Genomic DNA, 14,623 nt, shown 5'->3' with positions numbered 1-14,623 from the left:
ATCTGCAGCAATAATCCCTGAAGGCGCCGCAGGGGCGGGAGCGGGCCCTGGGATGCCATGCCAGCGTGCCGGGCATTGCGGGCTGCCCCGGGCTCATGGCTCCAGCACGCCAGGGCTTTGGGGCTGGGATCGGTTGCCGCGGCAGCCCCGGCCGGTCGCGCTCTGCGGCGGAGCCGGAATTAGCTGCAGAGCAAACGCGTTCGGTACGTAGGCCTGGCCATGCGGGCTTTGGTCGGTCAGCACACACATAGTCACTGCGGGGTGAACTGGGAGGTCAGGAAGGGATCCCTTGGGAGTTCGCAGCGGGAGCAGCGATTCTGTAATGGGACTGGAGTCTTGGATGTTGTGTGTGTGGTGTGTCCTTCAGAGGCACACAGGTGGTAAGTGATAGCTGCCTCAGTTTTCTGACAGAGAAATTTTTAGGCTACTGTTTTCTGACAGGAAAATATTTAGGTAAAAATAAGGGTCTGCTGAAATTAGTGTAACTTAACTGTGCTTTGACTATGAAAGAGGAGGATAAAAATTACTTGGGGTTTGCTGTTGGAATTGCTTAGTCTCTTCTAGGACAAAAAAGAGGAGAAAGAAAGGGGATGAGAAGGGTGAAAGAGGAAAGCACTTTAATGCTTATGAAAATCTGTTTAGTCTTAGTGTAAGGTGCCAAAACTAGAAGACAGTATCACCTGAATTTGTTTGGTGGGCAGGTTTGATTTTTTTTTTTTTTTTTTTTTTGTTGGTTGGTTGGTTTTTCCAAATTACTAATTTAAAACAGTCCAGTTTTGATTCTAAGTTGATAATTTTTCAGTACTAAAAAACAACTCATAAGGGAAGCTGTTACTTTGATCTGTTCTAATGTGTTTTGGATTTTGTATTAGTATAACTAGTGTTTTGTAATATAAAAACATGCCACAGGGGATGCTTCTGAGTTTGGCAAAGGATTTAGTGATTCAGCTCATGTCAGGTGTACTTGAGAAAGTAAAACTGAGATGTTACCACAGTCATTTGAAACTGGTTTCTTTAGGGTAGAAGGAAAAAAAAAAAAGTGAGGTTGGTAACAAGCCAATGATCCAAGGGCTTTGTTATCACTTCTATTTTCTATAATCCTGCTCTTGCTCAGTGGTGTGTGGACATTTATCGTGGATTTGACATGTATAGATCAGTCATTGATTGTCAAATAATTTGGTAATGACAGGCTAATAATGTACCTATGCTTTTTAAAAGAGAGGAATACAACTTAATTTCTTCTGCTCCTCTTAAGGTGGATTCTGTCACCCTCTTTAGAATAGTGGATTCTTTTAGATTAATTTCCTCTACACACAGCACGGGCAGCACTAAGGAGGCATTTCTGTACTGGAATAAGAATATCTACATCCAGCGTTTGTACTGATATAAAATACATGCGTTTAAATTTATGCCTTAGGTTACAATGGGAAACTGATTTCTTAGGCTAAATAAGATCTCATTTGATGGTACAGCAGTTTAGGAATGTGAAGAGATGAGGCAGGATGTGTTTCTAGTGCCTGAAACCGGAATCTCAGAGGTTTGTGTTGTATTTCTAGTTTTGCTGCAGCTTCGTTACATGTCTGTAGGAAAACAATTTGCATAGGATAAAAAATACTTTGCCACCTTGTGATAGCTGGGATGTGTAAAGCGGTGTTGGATACAGGAGTAAAAGGTGAAGTGCCATATACTTATACTATACTATGAAGTATCGTTATGAAAACATGGTGAGTAATATGAATGCGGAGTAGAAGCTGGCCTTCATAGTAAACTACTCACTGCTAGGAATCCTAGAGCAAATAGCCTGGTATAGAAGAGATGGCTCCAACATGGTGGTTGAGGATAAGACCAGGGGTGTTCTGTGTAAGAACACAGAAGGTTATCTCCTCCGCAGAGCTTGCGTTGGAGCTCTTAAACCTCTGGTCTGATCCAAAACTCACTGCAGGAGATTCCCCATCCTCCTGGTTTTAATGAATTTTGGTGGAGACCCTAAGTGATTGGAATGGTCCTGACTCATTCTATTGCAATATTGTTTGGGCACGTGCCCCAGAAGTGTTAGTATAGTGTATCAGAGAACAAAGTTGATTGTTGCTAGTTCATCACATCATGAATGTACAACTTCTTTGTCTGAATGAGTCAAAGATCTCTAATTCAGTCTGCTTTCACTGACCAGTATTAGGAAATCACTATCTGACTAGAGGAAAAAATTAAGGCTCTCATTCCCCCTTTGATATACTTGTGCTCTGTACTTGCAAATGGAGCCAACAAAAACATTGTTGTTTAAATCTTAGAATGTGAAATCACCTTAGTTTCCTAAGATCAGCATATAATATCTGTGGAGGGTTATGTTTATGCTTGTGAATGGCATTTTTATTTCAGCTGAATTTTAAGTGCGTGAAGGTTATCTTTTGTTATCACCCTTATGCTGTGTATCTGCTAATGGTAATTGTCTTGAATCAAGTATATGATCTGTTTTGGGCATCTACTAACTGTGAAAGTTGGGCAAAAGTCAGGAGAGATATCTGCAGAAGTAATGAGAGTGGAAGGCAGTATAAGATAATGTGAAGCGATAGACATGGGAAACACCAGCACGCCGGAGGTATGACTGGAGGGCCTGGACACTTTGGAGCAGTTTTGCGTTCTGTCTTCAAAAACAAGGCTCTGAGCTGATTTGGATGCTTGAACGGTTCCTTGGTGTGGGAGTCAGCTTGCTGGTTTGTCCTTTGCGTAAGTTAAAACATCAGTAAAAGGGGTGACAACTTCCTGGTTATTTTTGAGATAATATTGCATGGATTCTATGCGTCTGCACGAGTAGGTGTGTTCTCTGGGGGGGTGCTGGGAAATGAGTAAACTTGTCAGTCGGATATAAACTGGCTGTGTTCCGAGGCATCTCGGATGGGTTCCCGATTCTCAAAGTAATCTTTCAACTTGCTCTTCTGAATGACAAACTCTCTCTTAGAACAATGGGTTTCTTTTAGGTGTGTTTGCATTCATGTTACTTATAGCCATGTACCTTGTATTCTGATGAAGGAAGTGTCAGTTTGAGAGATTTAGTCTGTAGGCAAGTCTCAGCAGTATCTCTTAATATGTGGGCATTTTCTTGTACTTGCCTTTTGTATCTTGCGTCTTGAATCTTGCAGTTCAGGATGAGCAGAAGGTTTGGGGTTTTCAGCAAGGCTTGGCTTTGTCCTTTGCATTTTCTGAAGTCTGTGGGTGCTGAACTAGGCTTTGCACCAACACTTCAGAAAATCCTGGTCTGACCAGTTGCAAGCAACATCATATAAAATTAGTATAGAGCCAATAGCTCAGAAATTACCTCATTCTTGTAAACACTACTAAAGCATTTATTGACTGTTTTTTCAAGCCCTGAGCAATATTGGTCAATGTTGTTTTTCTGAGATTATGAGAGGTTGCTTGAGGTATACAATAATTGGCTTACAAAGCAGAATTTAAGTTGTTTCTTTTTATTGATTTTATTTATTTTTTGTCCCAGGCATGAATGTGGCTTTGGGAAGGGAATTAATGAGCCAAGTAGCAGAACAGTTCACCTGGCTTCATCTTGAAAAATTCTGAAAATGTAGGCAAAGTAAGGATCAGCCAGAAAAACGTCAGAAAGTATGGGGATGGAAAGTGGAAGTGGAAAAACCCAATCCACATTATAGTGCACCTAGTTGAGGCTCCCCCATGCAAGTGTTGATTGCTACAGTATACTTTAATAGTGCTATGGTTATTCTGGTCTTCAGAGTCACAACCTGTGTGGTTTCGATCATTTGTCTTAGGTAGCTTGATAAGAGAGATCATCTCTAGAACACAGTTATACAGGAAGGTGTGGGAGGCAAATTTGTCTCCATTGCAGAGTTTTGAAACTGGGGTTTGAACAGATTGGTTAGTGAAAGTGCAGTAGGCTTCACAGAACCTTTACGAGAGCCATTGCATCTGCAGTGTAGACCTCCAGCAAGGCTGCTATTAAGGGCATGAAAGCTATTGCTGAGGATACCTTGCACCTCCCTCTCCTCCATGAGGTACCTGCAAGTGTCTGTCATGCAGTGGAAATGGTAATTTCTGAACTGTGACAGAAATGGATGTGTTTGGGTCATGTCACAGATGTGCGTTAGTCATGGCACATCACGGTACGTACCTATCCCATGAGCTGTGCGGATATACACCCTTCAAAAAGGAGAGGGGGCAGGTTTGACGTACAGCTGAAATATTTCCCATCATGAATAGGAGTGAAACTGTGGGTCCCTTGGGGAGAGGGAGTGGGGCTTGCCAGAGTAATGTATGTGCCCTGTGTCTTCTCCGTATTGGAGGAAAGAGTACAGAGAGCAGGCTGTAGGCTGGGTGTGGGCTGTTAGAATGTCCCCACCTAATAAGTGTGTTGTTAAAGGGAAAGGAGTGAAGAGAAATGGTCACAAAGTCCTCCTGGATCTCCATGTGCTTTGGAAATGACAAACCAAAAGGATGCACTGCACAGAGATGTTAAACATATGGTGAGAGCCATCACGGAATTATGCAAAATTGTGTTACTAGGGGATGGAGGCAGGTACCACTTCTCAGCTTGTGTGTGTAACTGGTGCTGAGTGCCTAAGAGAGGATACCTGATTTTGTTGGCACCCTTTTACTTATTGCTAATTTTTTGAAAGAGTGAATGTTATTCCCAAGTAATACCAATGTAAGCGTTGGTGCAGCAGCCCTCTGCTTGAAATAAAGCAGTCAAATAATTTTTGTCCTAATGCATAGGTTTTTCTAAAATCAGCCAAAAAAATGTATGTAGAAGCACTAAGATACTATTTCTGTTCCTTTGAAACAATAGGAGGAACATATTTGGAAAGGAATTGAATTGATACTCAACATGCCTCCCATGTGTTAGAAGCCAATGATTTATGAAAAAGGAGGGGGAAAACAAAGCAGCCAGTCTTTTTTTTGGGGGAGTGAGTGCATGACAAAGGCTGTGTGTGTTTTGACAAGTTGTTAGATTTTTACAATGTATTTGCTGCTTATGATATGTGCTTTTGTTATAGAAAAATCTTTAAAAATATGTGTCTTTCAACTTGGCAGGAACCCTAAAATTGCTCTTTGGTACTTTGTACTGGTTTATAAGTCATCTGCTGATCTATTAAAATAGCTGGATCTTCTTGCAACATTGAATTGAGCTTATTTCTAAAGGATCAAAATAGAGCTTTGTTTGCTTGTGAAATACGCTTTGCAGTGTGCCACAGTTGGATGCCAAAGACCGCTATTTAAAAACATGCAGGAGCTGTATAGAAGTGCAGAATGTGAAAGCCCCCAGTGCATCTGAAGCAAGCAGCACCTGGGATTCATATGGCAACGTACATTACATTGAGAAGTACAGATACGCTGCTGAAGCCTAGACACCTGTGAGAGTAACTGTATGGCTCAATGCAGTTAGATTTTATCGGGATGCTAGAGGCCTTACAGCTATTTTACACATTCTCATCTAAATAGTGGAAGTTGTTTGGGCCATTGGGGATAATGCTAGTGTTCATCTACACAGGAAACACCAAGCATGTTGTAAACTGGTCAGCTGGTTATTGTGTTAAAATCCCTTCTGTTAAGATACGTTGCTGTGTGGGTGTATCCCAAGGAATAATGTGATCTCTGCTCTTCCAAAAGCAGCACAGCATAATGCACTCCCGGGTGCTCAAATGCACCAATGTGAGGCTTGTCTTTCCAGACCTCACAGAGCTTATCAACTTAAAAGATTGTGTTCAGGAAACAAATTCACGGTTACACAGATTAATGCATGCAACAAATGCTGCTCATGCTTCTCTCATTTGTGAAATGTCTAGTGTGTGATGAAAGATGTTGTGCCGAAAACCCTATAGATAGAATCACAATGCCTTTGTTCAACAGTAGTTCTGATTTCCATTTGCTGTCCTGCCTACGTGCTTCAGAAAAGCTTCTTGACATGAGAAAAATGAAGCTCTGCCTTGTGGTTTGCTTTGTTCATGGCCTGCCTGCTGACACTTTAATGAAGAAGCCTGTGAGGCTGATTCTCGTGCTAGCTCTATTTAGCGTAGTGTAGAAGCTTTATTGTCCATAACTTTGTCAAATTATTAATTAATTCTGTCCCATTTATGTTTCAAGGTGTGTTTTGCGCTTCTGGTTAAGTATGTTCTCAGGTACTTCAGTGAGGGACAAAGAACCCTCTTCACTTTATAGGTGCTCACCTCTTTCCAGATTGGGACCCTCGGTATTTGGCTGAGACTGCTAAATTAATTCTTTTGATTGATCAGTGGTAACTTTGGCCATGAATGAGCTGCAGTGGGTCTAAAGTGACTATACCAGAAATATGTCTTACTGATTCTTTGCCTGTTGGAAGATAATAATGAATTTCATTCTTTCTTAATATTCTAGTTACATCATCTCTGTGCATCAATGAAAGGTCCAAGCATGGCTGTGTTTAAGCAACAGAAGGTGGAGGACATTTATGAAATTGGGGAAGAGCTAGGAAGGTAAGTTTGTACTGATGACACCACACTATTCCAAAAGTTGACATGTGCAGATATTTGCCACATCTTAGAACGATTCTACATGATAGCCTAAATCAATTGCAATGTACAAAACTGAACTTAGGATAGGATTTTTAATTTTTTTTTTTTTCAGGTTAAGTGTGCTAACTATTTTTCCTGCTTCTTTTCTTGCAACTAGGGCAACAGAAGGTACATTTATATTGTCTTTTGTAGATAGGTGTCATCCGTGCTTGTGCTTTAGACAGAGTTCACTGGCCCGTTCTCTGATCCAGCTAGGAAACAGGAACGTGTGGTGCCGCCGTCACAGACGCAGCGCTTGGATTTCTCTTGTTTTGAACAGTGCTGCACAGCACTGTTGTTTTCAGCTGGTTCTGAGCACTGACAGAACACATGCATATCTGCCTGCAAAACACTGTGTATGTATTCCTTGAAAAGATTTACCTGTCATAATTTCAGCTGCACCTGTTAATACCTGTATATAGCTTTTAATCTATAAAGGCTTATCTGCAGATATTAATTATAGGTGGAGTTAATGGGTAATGCTTAACCATTAGCACCTGCTTGAACACTGCTGGGTTTGTGAGCTGGATGACACAGGGCTCCCCCAGTCACTTAGCAGCATACAGTGCTCTGGGTGAGGATGGCTAGTTTCCATTCAGTGTCCAACCCTCCAGTGATTTTCTTTTTGATATGCAAATAGCTAAATTAGGGCTATACACGTGTTGGCTTCTTTCCCAACGTCTGGCAGTCGGTTTTGATAAATGACTGTGTATGTGCAATTACCCTTTCTCAAGGGCCAATAATTTAGTTACATTAAAACACTTCAGTTGAAGCTGTTTCTCTGCCAAATCTTATTCTTTTCACTCCCAGCTATTTCATCTTCAGAGTTGTTGAGACGATTTCTTTTAAGGGGAGGTGGTTGGGGGTGGGTGGGGGATGTGTGTTGGGTTTTTTCTTTTTTATTACTTTCCCTCTCAGGAAGGCCTCAACTATTAAATTATCTGTAACTGCTTACGTTTGAGTATTGACTGGTCCTGACAACATCAGCCTGATAGTGAAAATCTGACAACGGTGAGCAGTAAAGAAATTCAGTGTGTGTATAGAGGGAGTAAAAGGTGTGTCTTTTTTCAGCCTAGGGGGCCATAGTATATCTTTAACAGTCAAACAGCTAAAATGAGAAACCAGAAACTGAGTAGTGTATTTTTACTTTGGTTCCTGGATTGGATTTGGAAATCCAGTGTCTTTTGATATGGTGAACCTTACTCTTTCCTTCAAGCTGATAGTTATTAGGCCTCTTGAATGGAGAAGTGTAGTTGAAACAACCTGGTAAAGGCTGACCCTCGCTGTCTGAATCTACCTGAGAGACCTCACAGCAGCCCTCCTCCTCTCCCGGCTGCATGTCACAGAAACGTGGCTGCTCCCAGGGTTATGCCGTGGGGCTGGTACTTGCTACATGTTGGCGATGGGCTGGGTCCAGAGGAGACTACACTCACACATGGAATCTAAAATTGTTGGCTTTTTTAATGGGTGTGTTCTCTGCAAGAAATTTTCTAGATAAGCCAGAAGAAGGACTAGGTGTATACATAAGCAGGTGCCATCCTCACATGACAAGGGGGTATTAAACTCTACTACAAAATCATGTTCTAGTTCCCAGCATTTTACATGTAATACTTCTCGTAGATGTAGAATCCAAGTCCGCTTAGTGCTGAGGTCCGTAGGCAAAAAAGTTCCCTGAAAGACCTGAAGGAAATAGGCAAATTGTGACAAATGAGATGAGGACAGCAAGGTTGGAATTACATCCCTTAACTTTGAATGTGTTCAAGTTGTGTACTTTACACTTACCCATGAATATAACGTAACACTGTCTTTGTCAGCATATTTTCACTTTCAGATTTTGCGAGGAGCTCTGCAGATCTGCTTTCAACTGTGTGTTATATGTGCGGTGTCACTGGGTTGTCACGCCTCTATATCTCTGAGCAGTAACTACTGATTAAGACCAGTGACAAGTGATATCTCGCTTTTTTAGAAGAAAAATAACACACTAAGCAGGTTGTGGTGACTGAAATGCAAGAATCTTTTCGGCTAATGCCCTTGGAACCTGTAGATGCCTTTTATTAGTTTAAGTTTGCAACAAGCTGTTAGTTGCTGCCAGTACAGGCAGGTAAAAGGATTAATTTATTATCATTCTGACAACAGAAGTCACTTACAAAACAAAGCTTTTCAAACGACATCTGTGAAGTCTGTCCTGTTCGTGCCCTCCTGAGTTTGTGACCTCTTGAGAACAAAAGTGGTTGGTAATACAGGGCTAATGCTTGTTCCAGCTTGGATTCGGTCAGAAGTTAAAATACAGGATCTCACCAACACAGCCAGCACCTGTTTATCTGAAAGTCTTTGCGCAGCACTTAGGAAAGGAGGCTCCTTTTATACACTTCAAATGCTCCTCTGTAAGGTTTAGATACAGCTGGTCTGGGGATGCAATTAGACCCTTCCTGTCATTGTGCAGCACTGAGGTAGCTGCAGCAAAGGCTCTTCAGATCCAGCTGTATAAAACCCAGCAAATGGTGCATTTGTGAGCTCCTCAAGCAGATCATGCTCAGAATCACTGCTGAGCTACAAGCAATGCAAAGGGTGCTGGAAATGCAGTTATCTCCTGTGCCAAGGCAGTGGTGTGAGAGAAAACCCTTTACAGAAAGGGGGAGCAGGTTTTCCATAGCTGCAGCTGTGTGTTATAACTAGCTGCCTAGCTCCAACATTCCCTCAAGCTTTCAAATATTAATCTTACGTTTATACTTCTGTTGCTCAACGTCTCCAAAGGGTACATACAGGGAACAACAAGTCAGGCATGTGACGTTAGAGGAAAGAAGTTGTTGATGGGCATGTTCATTCTAGCAGCTATACTTGGGAAGCTTAGCATGGCCTGTGCTGAATGTGTGCAATACTTTATTATCATATATGTATATTTAAAGTTACTTCCTGCAAGATAGTATCAGTTGGTTTCTAAGTGTGAAGTCTGTGGGGACTGAAGTTCTCTAGCAAGAGCTGAAAGGGAGCCTAAAAAGAGGAGGAGCCTCTACAGTGGATTTAGCAAATGTCAACATTCTAAAATAAAGAACCTTTTTGAGCTGTATAATACAGTTTATTACTAGAATATTGATTTTTTTTTTTTATTTTTTCAAAATTTATGACATGGGGAGAGTTTAAAGACTTATCTGAAGATGAATACATTATAGCGATATTTATTTTAAAAGTCCTCTGTTACACTAGTTAGTCTGAAGTCTAGAAGAGCTAGAAAGCAGTGCGGTATAAAGTTTTTAGTCCCTGCAGAGGTATTAGAAGATTCTCTTCTCTTAACCCTTCTCCCAAGGGCAGTAGATGGTGTAATTTGGGAGTACTTTATAGAGTCCTCCCAGGCATTTAATGCTATCACGCTTTGAAGGCATCAGGCTTTCTGGCAGATTCAGTTTCTTTCTGTGTCTGAGCTGCTCATCAAAAATGAATACCTCAAAAAAATGATTTTCCCTATAATTTTTTCAAAATCTTCTCAAATATGAGTTTATGTTGCTGAATGTCGCTTGTATTTAAGTAATGGCAAACTGCATCCTTTTACCATTGTTTTTAATAAACTTGGTAAGAAACCTATTAACAGGTTTGCCTCTTTTGAGGAGGATCCTGATGTAAGCCATTTGCAGGAATGTTGTAGCAGATCACTCTAATGGCATGCCAAAGCAATGGAAATGCTTCTTGAAAAATGTGAGAAAGTGAAGGCTAAGGACTTCTTGGGAATATGCAACAGGTCAAATAGCCACTGATTCTTGTGGCAAGGGAGGTGGCAGCAAGAGACAACCAAGAGTGGAAACTCTTAAACTGAGGCCAAAGCAGGCCAAGAGAAGGAACTGGCCTACTGAGCTAGCGGTATAGTTCTGTAGGAAAGTGGCAGTGGTAAAGCTCACTGGAGAGCCTTTTAACAAAATGTTTCAAGACTTCTTGTGATTTGGATGGGTAGTTCTGTCTAGCTGGAGAAAAGGAGTTCTTGTACAAACCTGCAGGAGCCTTTTCCAGTTGTACCAGCAAACACTGACAGTGGTGGTAGATGCACAGGGAGTGCCAGAATTTCAGAGATGTGCAGTGTAATTTATAAAAGGTGTACCACAGAGTCATTAATCTATTGCTTAAATGTGTTGCCAGCCATGCTGTAGAGAGCTGTTGACATTTGTGCCTTCTGAGCAGTGTCACTGTTACATGTCGAGTCTGGGCTGAGGGTAGGAAGTGTCACGGAGCTTGTCTGGAAGTGTTTCATGATAGCGCCTGTTGAGAAAGCGTGTTCCTGCAGGGCAGTGCAGTGTCCTGAGTCAGCGTCCTGCTCACCGCAGCTCAGCTCTCTGCAGCGTACAAGGGCTTAGGTCATGCTTAAAAGAAGCAAACGCTGGAGTGATGTGTCTGGGTAAGGAAGTCTCCCCCTTTCTCTCATTATTGTCCTTTCACTGTAGGGAAGGGGCTCTGCCTTCCTCCACACTGTGCCAGCCTTAACACCTGCTATTCCAGTTTCTCACCTGTCAGTGACTGGGAGCTGTGCTCATCTCGAGCCTCAACTTTCTCCAGCTTCTGTCTGGATTTGCTGTGTTTTCTGTTGAGGTAGGAGATCTTGTATGGATACAAGATGCATAGTCTGATGAACTGATCATAGCTAAATCAAAACTAAGTCTTTCAGTATGCACGAGAAATGGGAAAAGCATTTTGTTCACTTGCTAGTTTGAAATCCTCTCTGTTGAGAAAGACATGACAGTTTGTTGCTGATGCAGCCTGGAGGCCTCTGAGGAAGGCAGCTGGGCATGTCTTTAAAATGGTAAGAGCTTTTCTTCTGACAAGAAAAACAAGCAGGGCTTGCTTAAGTTGTGGAAACTAAAGCAGTGAGATGGCTGTTTTCAGTGGGGTCCTACGCCTAAATAGTTCCTAGAATCCCAAGTTAATGCTTGGTTAATGCCAAAAGTGAGCTAAATATGAATGGATCTGGCTTAGAGGGTGGAAATGAATTTTACATCAAGGCTGTGACATCTTGCTGCATGTTAGGATGGTCTGTATTTCACTTTGAGGAATTTTCTGCTGTATATGTTTAAATTTCACTACCTAGTTGTTTCCTCATGTTTCTTGTTTGGTTGTTTGGGGTTTTTTAAGTTGTGGTTTCATGATTAAAGCCAAGCTAGATCTTTCATCAATGGCCTTTCATGCCTCCTTAGTCCCCTTTCTCCAGCTACAAGTTCCTGCCTCCTCACTACCTTGTGTGTGGAGGATCAGCTCTGCTCACTGAGACAGGTGAAACTTTTTTTTCTGGGTGAAGCTTAGAAGAACAGCAAACACAACATTTTACCAGTGGTAATGGGACCTTGGGGCCTGGCACGTAATCACTGTTCTGACAGTGTAACTATTAAGTATTTATTTACGAAATGAAAACAAAAAGCAAAGATAACTGAGATAATCTTTGTAGGGGAGGAACTTGGAAATCTATGATAAAAAGCCATGTCATCCAGCTACTCCCTGGTAAACAGAGGAGTGCGACTGGGGCTAGGAAATTTACCCTTAACACACATCGCACAGTGTCTTCATACCAGGAATGTTTTTTCTATCTATAGAAATTGTTCAGTGTTGGGCTTTCTCAGACATGAACCTTAACTGTTCTTAGATTAATTTATAATTTCAATTACTTCTTTAAATTTGGAAGAACAGCCTTGGATTATTTTTTCCTACAAAACACACAAAGCAAGTCTTTGCTTTTGATGCAAAACCCAAGTTAAATTACTGAGCTCTAACTAGCACCTCTATTAGTATTTTTTGTAACAAAAATCTTCTATGTCACATGTTTGATGTGTATTGAATCTTTTGTTGAAACAGTTTTGGCATCCAGTACTTATCATCACTATGATTGTAATTTGCTGTCTGATAAAGTCACTATTTTTGGATTTTTTTTTTATTCCTTCTATCAGAGTGAGTGATCTTAGCTTTTTTCCTTTAAAAACAGATTTCCCTGCTAGTTTTCAGTGTACTTTCAACTGCTTCCAAAAATCTTTGATTTGTTACAGAAAGTGGGAGGTTTTGTGGTTTAATTTTTTTTCTAACAACAAAGCTGCTGTACCTCCAGTAACTGAGAAGAACTGGCCTTGGTTATTTAGAACTGGTTTTAGCCTTACTTAGTAAGAAAGTTATGCATTTTTTTCAAGTGAATTCCTTATTACCAGCATCCATCTTGATGATGGAAGTGATCTCAGTGTATCTCCTCAGTCTGTATCAGGCTTTGAATGTATAATTAAAGCTGAGTGACCCCAGTGGGTAGTGCTCAGAAAGCTCACATGTAGTCATGTCTTTAATATTACTGAATATTAAGCCTAATCCCAGTGTTTGCTTTGCCATTTCTATAAAAATGAAACTCTTTTTTCCCACTTTGAATTGCAGTAGAAAGCAGATGGAAATTTGAACAGCTGAGAAAATAGACTGTATGGTATTCATTCCATGCTTTTGAGATGAAAAATGTTACTTAGGAGCAAAAATACAACTAAAATAAACATAATACAGCTCACCACTGGACGAACAATGATAAAGCACTGGACAAATTACTAGCATCTTATGCAGAGTAGGGCTTGCAGATGCTTGTCTTTCTATCAAGCAAGGTGACATCTATTAATCATTGTTAAAAACTCTGCATCAGCAGTTTTGAACTGGAGTGCAAATCTGTTGTAATAGCTGAGCATGATGTGCAGTGATGCTTTGGTGAGGAGACTCATAAAATATTCCAGCAGCTAGACTTGTTCTATCTATTGCCAGCATGTTTGGGTTGGAGTCACTGACCTGTTTTGGGCAGCCCATAATGCAGATGCAGTTGCACCATGTAAGTGGGTGATTGTGTATCCTGAAGTCAGGACTTGCAGTCTTTACTTGCTACAGAATCTGCTGGTTCTGTGAGAGGGTAATTAACCTCGTATCTGAGTTTTGTGGTTCTATAAACCTCACAAAGAGAGAATTTCCATTGATCTGTCTGTTTCCTATGTAGGAAGAGTGGAGGGAACAAATAATGTCGCTTCAGTGCTGTCTTGTTGCGGGAGGAGATAGTTTTCTTCAATATAGTAAAGATTAAATAAGCTGATGGGATAATTTCCACCTCTTGTTTTGGCAGACCAGAAGAATCCACAAAGAGCAGTGAAAGGGGAGTTTCAGCAACCGTTTGTGGTTTTGTCCTTACACATAATTTCCTAAAATCTTGATTAAAACGTCAGTGTAATTTCCATCTGTTTCATACATGGGGAAGGAGAAAAATCATTTAACCATAATACTGCTACCCTCTTAGAATTTATCTGCTCCCAGGTATATTACATTCATTCCACGTCTAGCTGGATTTGGACCTTTAAACACAAAGGTACAGTGTGCTAACCTTCAGCATTTGTATTACGTATGCACTGGTGTTGCTCCACATAGCAGAAGGAACAGCTTATCAAATCAGCTATTCCTGCTGAGCGTGAGTCAGCTTTGACCTTCCCTAGGTCTCTGGACTCTGTTCATTACCACTCTGAGAGTTGATATTCAATCTAAAAGCCAAGTGTGATAAGTGAGGAAAATTTTTTATCGTGTGCATTTTATTCTTGAGCTTCAGATTACATAGAATGCTTGCCAGGCTATCAGGAACTTGCCAGAATTGCTGGGCTTGTGCTATATCACTGCAGACTCTGCTCCTCCAGCCTCAGGAGCTGATAAGGGCCATGTTGCTTGTTGCTGTGTGATTGGGAAGTTTCCAAAAACATTTAACAACTTCAGGAGATGCTGGTGGTGATTCAGTAGGTGGCACGTTTTCTCATGACTCAGGGCTAATGACCCAAAATAGTGTTTAAATCATTAATTGGCTGTAATGCAAATAACATGTAACTTTATTGATAGCCTGTAATAATTCATAGCATTGTTCAGAAACATTAGAATTATTAAATCTTGCTTTGAATTTCAAATGGTTTATTTGCTCTCTACTCATTCCAGTTAACTAGAGCCTTCTGTTTGAGTCCATAGTCCTGTACTGTTCTGATTCTCCTCTGGCAGGGAACGTGGAGATCTTTGGGCCAGAATGCGTTAGTTACCTTTGCATGGGCTGTAAAGAGAGG

At 41.0% G+C, this 14,623-nt stretch overlaps 1 protein-coding gene across 5 annotated transcripts in view; it reads left to right on the top strand.

Moving 5' to 3' along the window:
* DAPK2 (death associated protein kinase 2) overlaps nt 1-14,623 on the top strand; it is a 45,606-nt gene that overhangs the window by 1,146 nt on the left and 29,837 nt on the right. For 3 of the 5 annotated variants that reach the window (XM_074917039.1, XM_074917041.1, XM_074917040.1), the window contains exon 2: nt 6,376-6,473. In XM_074917039.1, the coding sequence (XP_074773140.1) occupies nt 6,397-6,473 (77 nt within the window). In that variant the 5' untranslated portion in view covers nt 6,376-6,396. Of the gene's footprint in view, nt 1-138; nt 204-286; nt 381-6,375; nt 6,474-14,623 lie in introns of those variants that run through there. The other 2 variants (XM_074917043.1, XM_074917042.1) reach the window with 2 other exon arrangements.

Source organism: Athene noctua, chromosome 13, assembly GCF_965140245.1.
Source record: "Athene noctua chromosome 13, bAthNoc1.hap1.1, whole genome shotgun sequence".
NCBI classification, from domain to species: Eukaryota; Metazoa; Chordata; class Aves; order Strigiformes; family Strigidae; genus Athene; species Athene noctua.
Note: the sequence above shows the minus strand (reverse complement) of the source record. Positions and strands in the feature narration are given on the sequence as shown.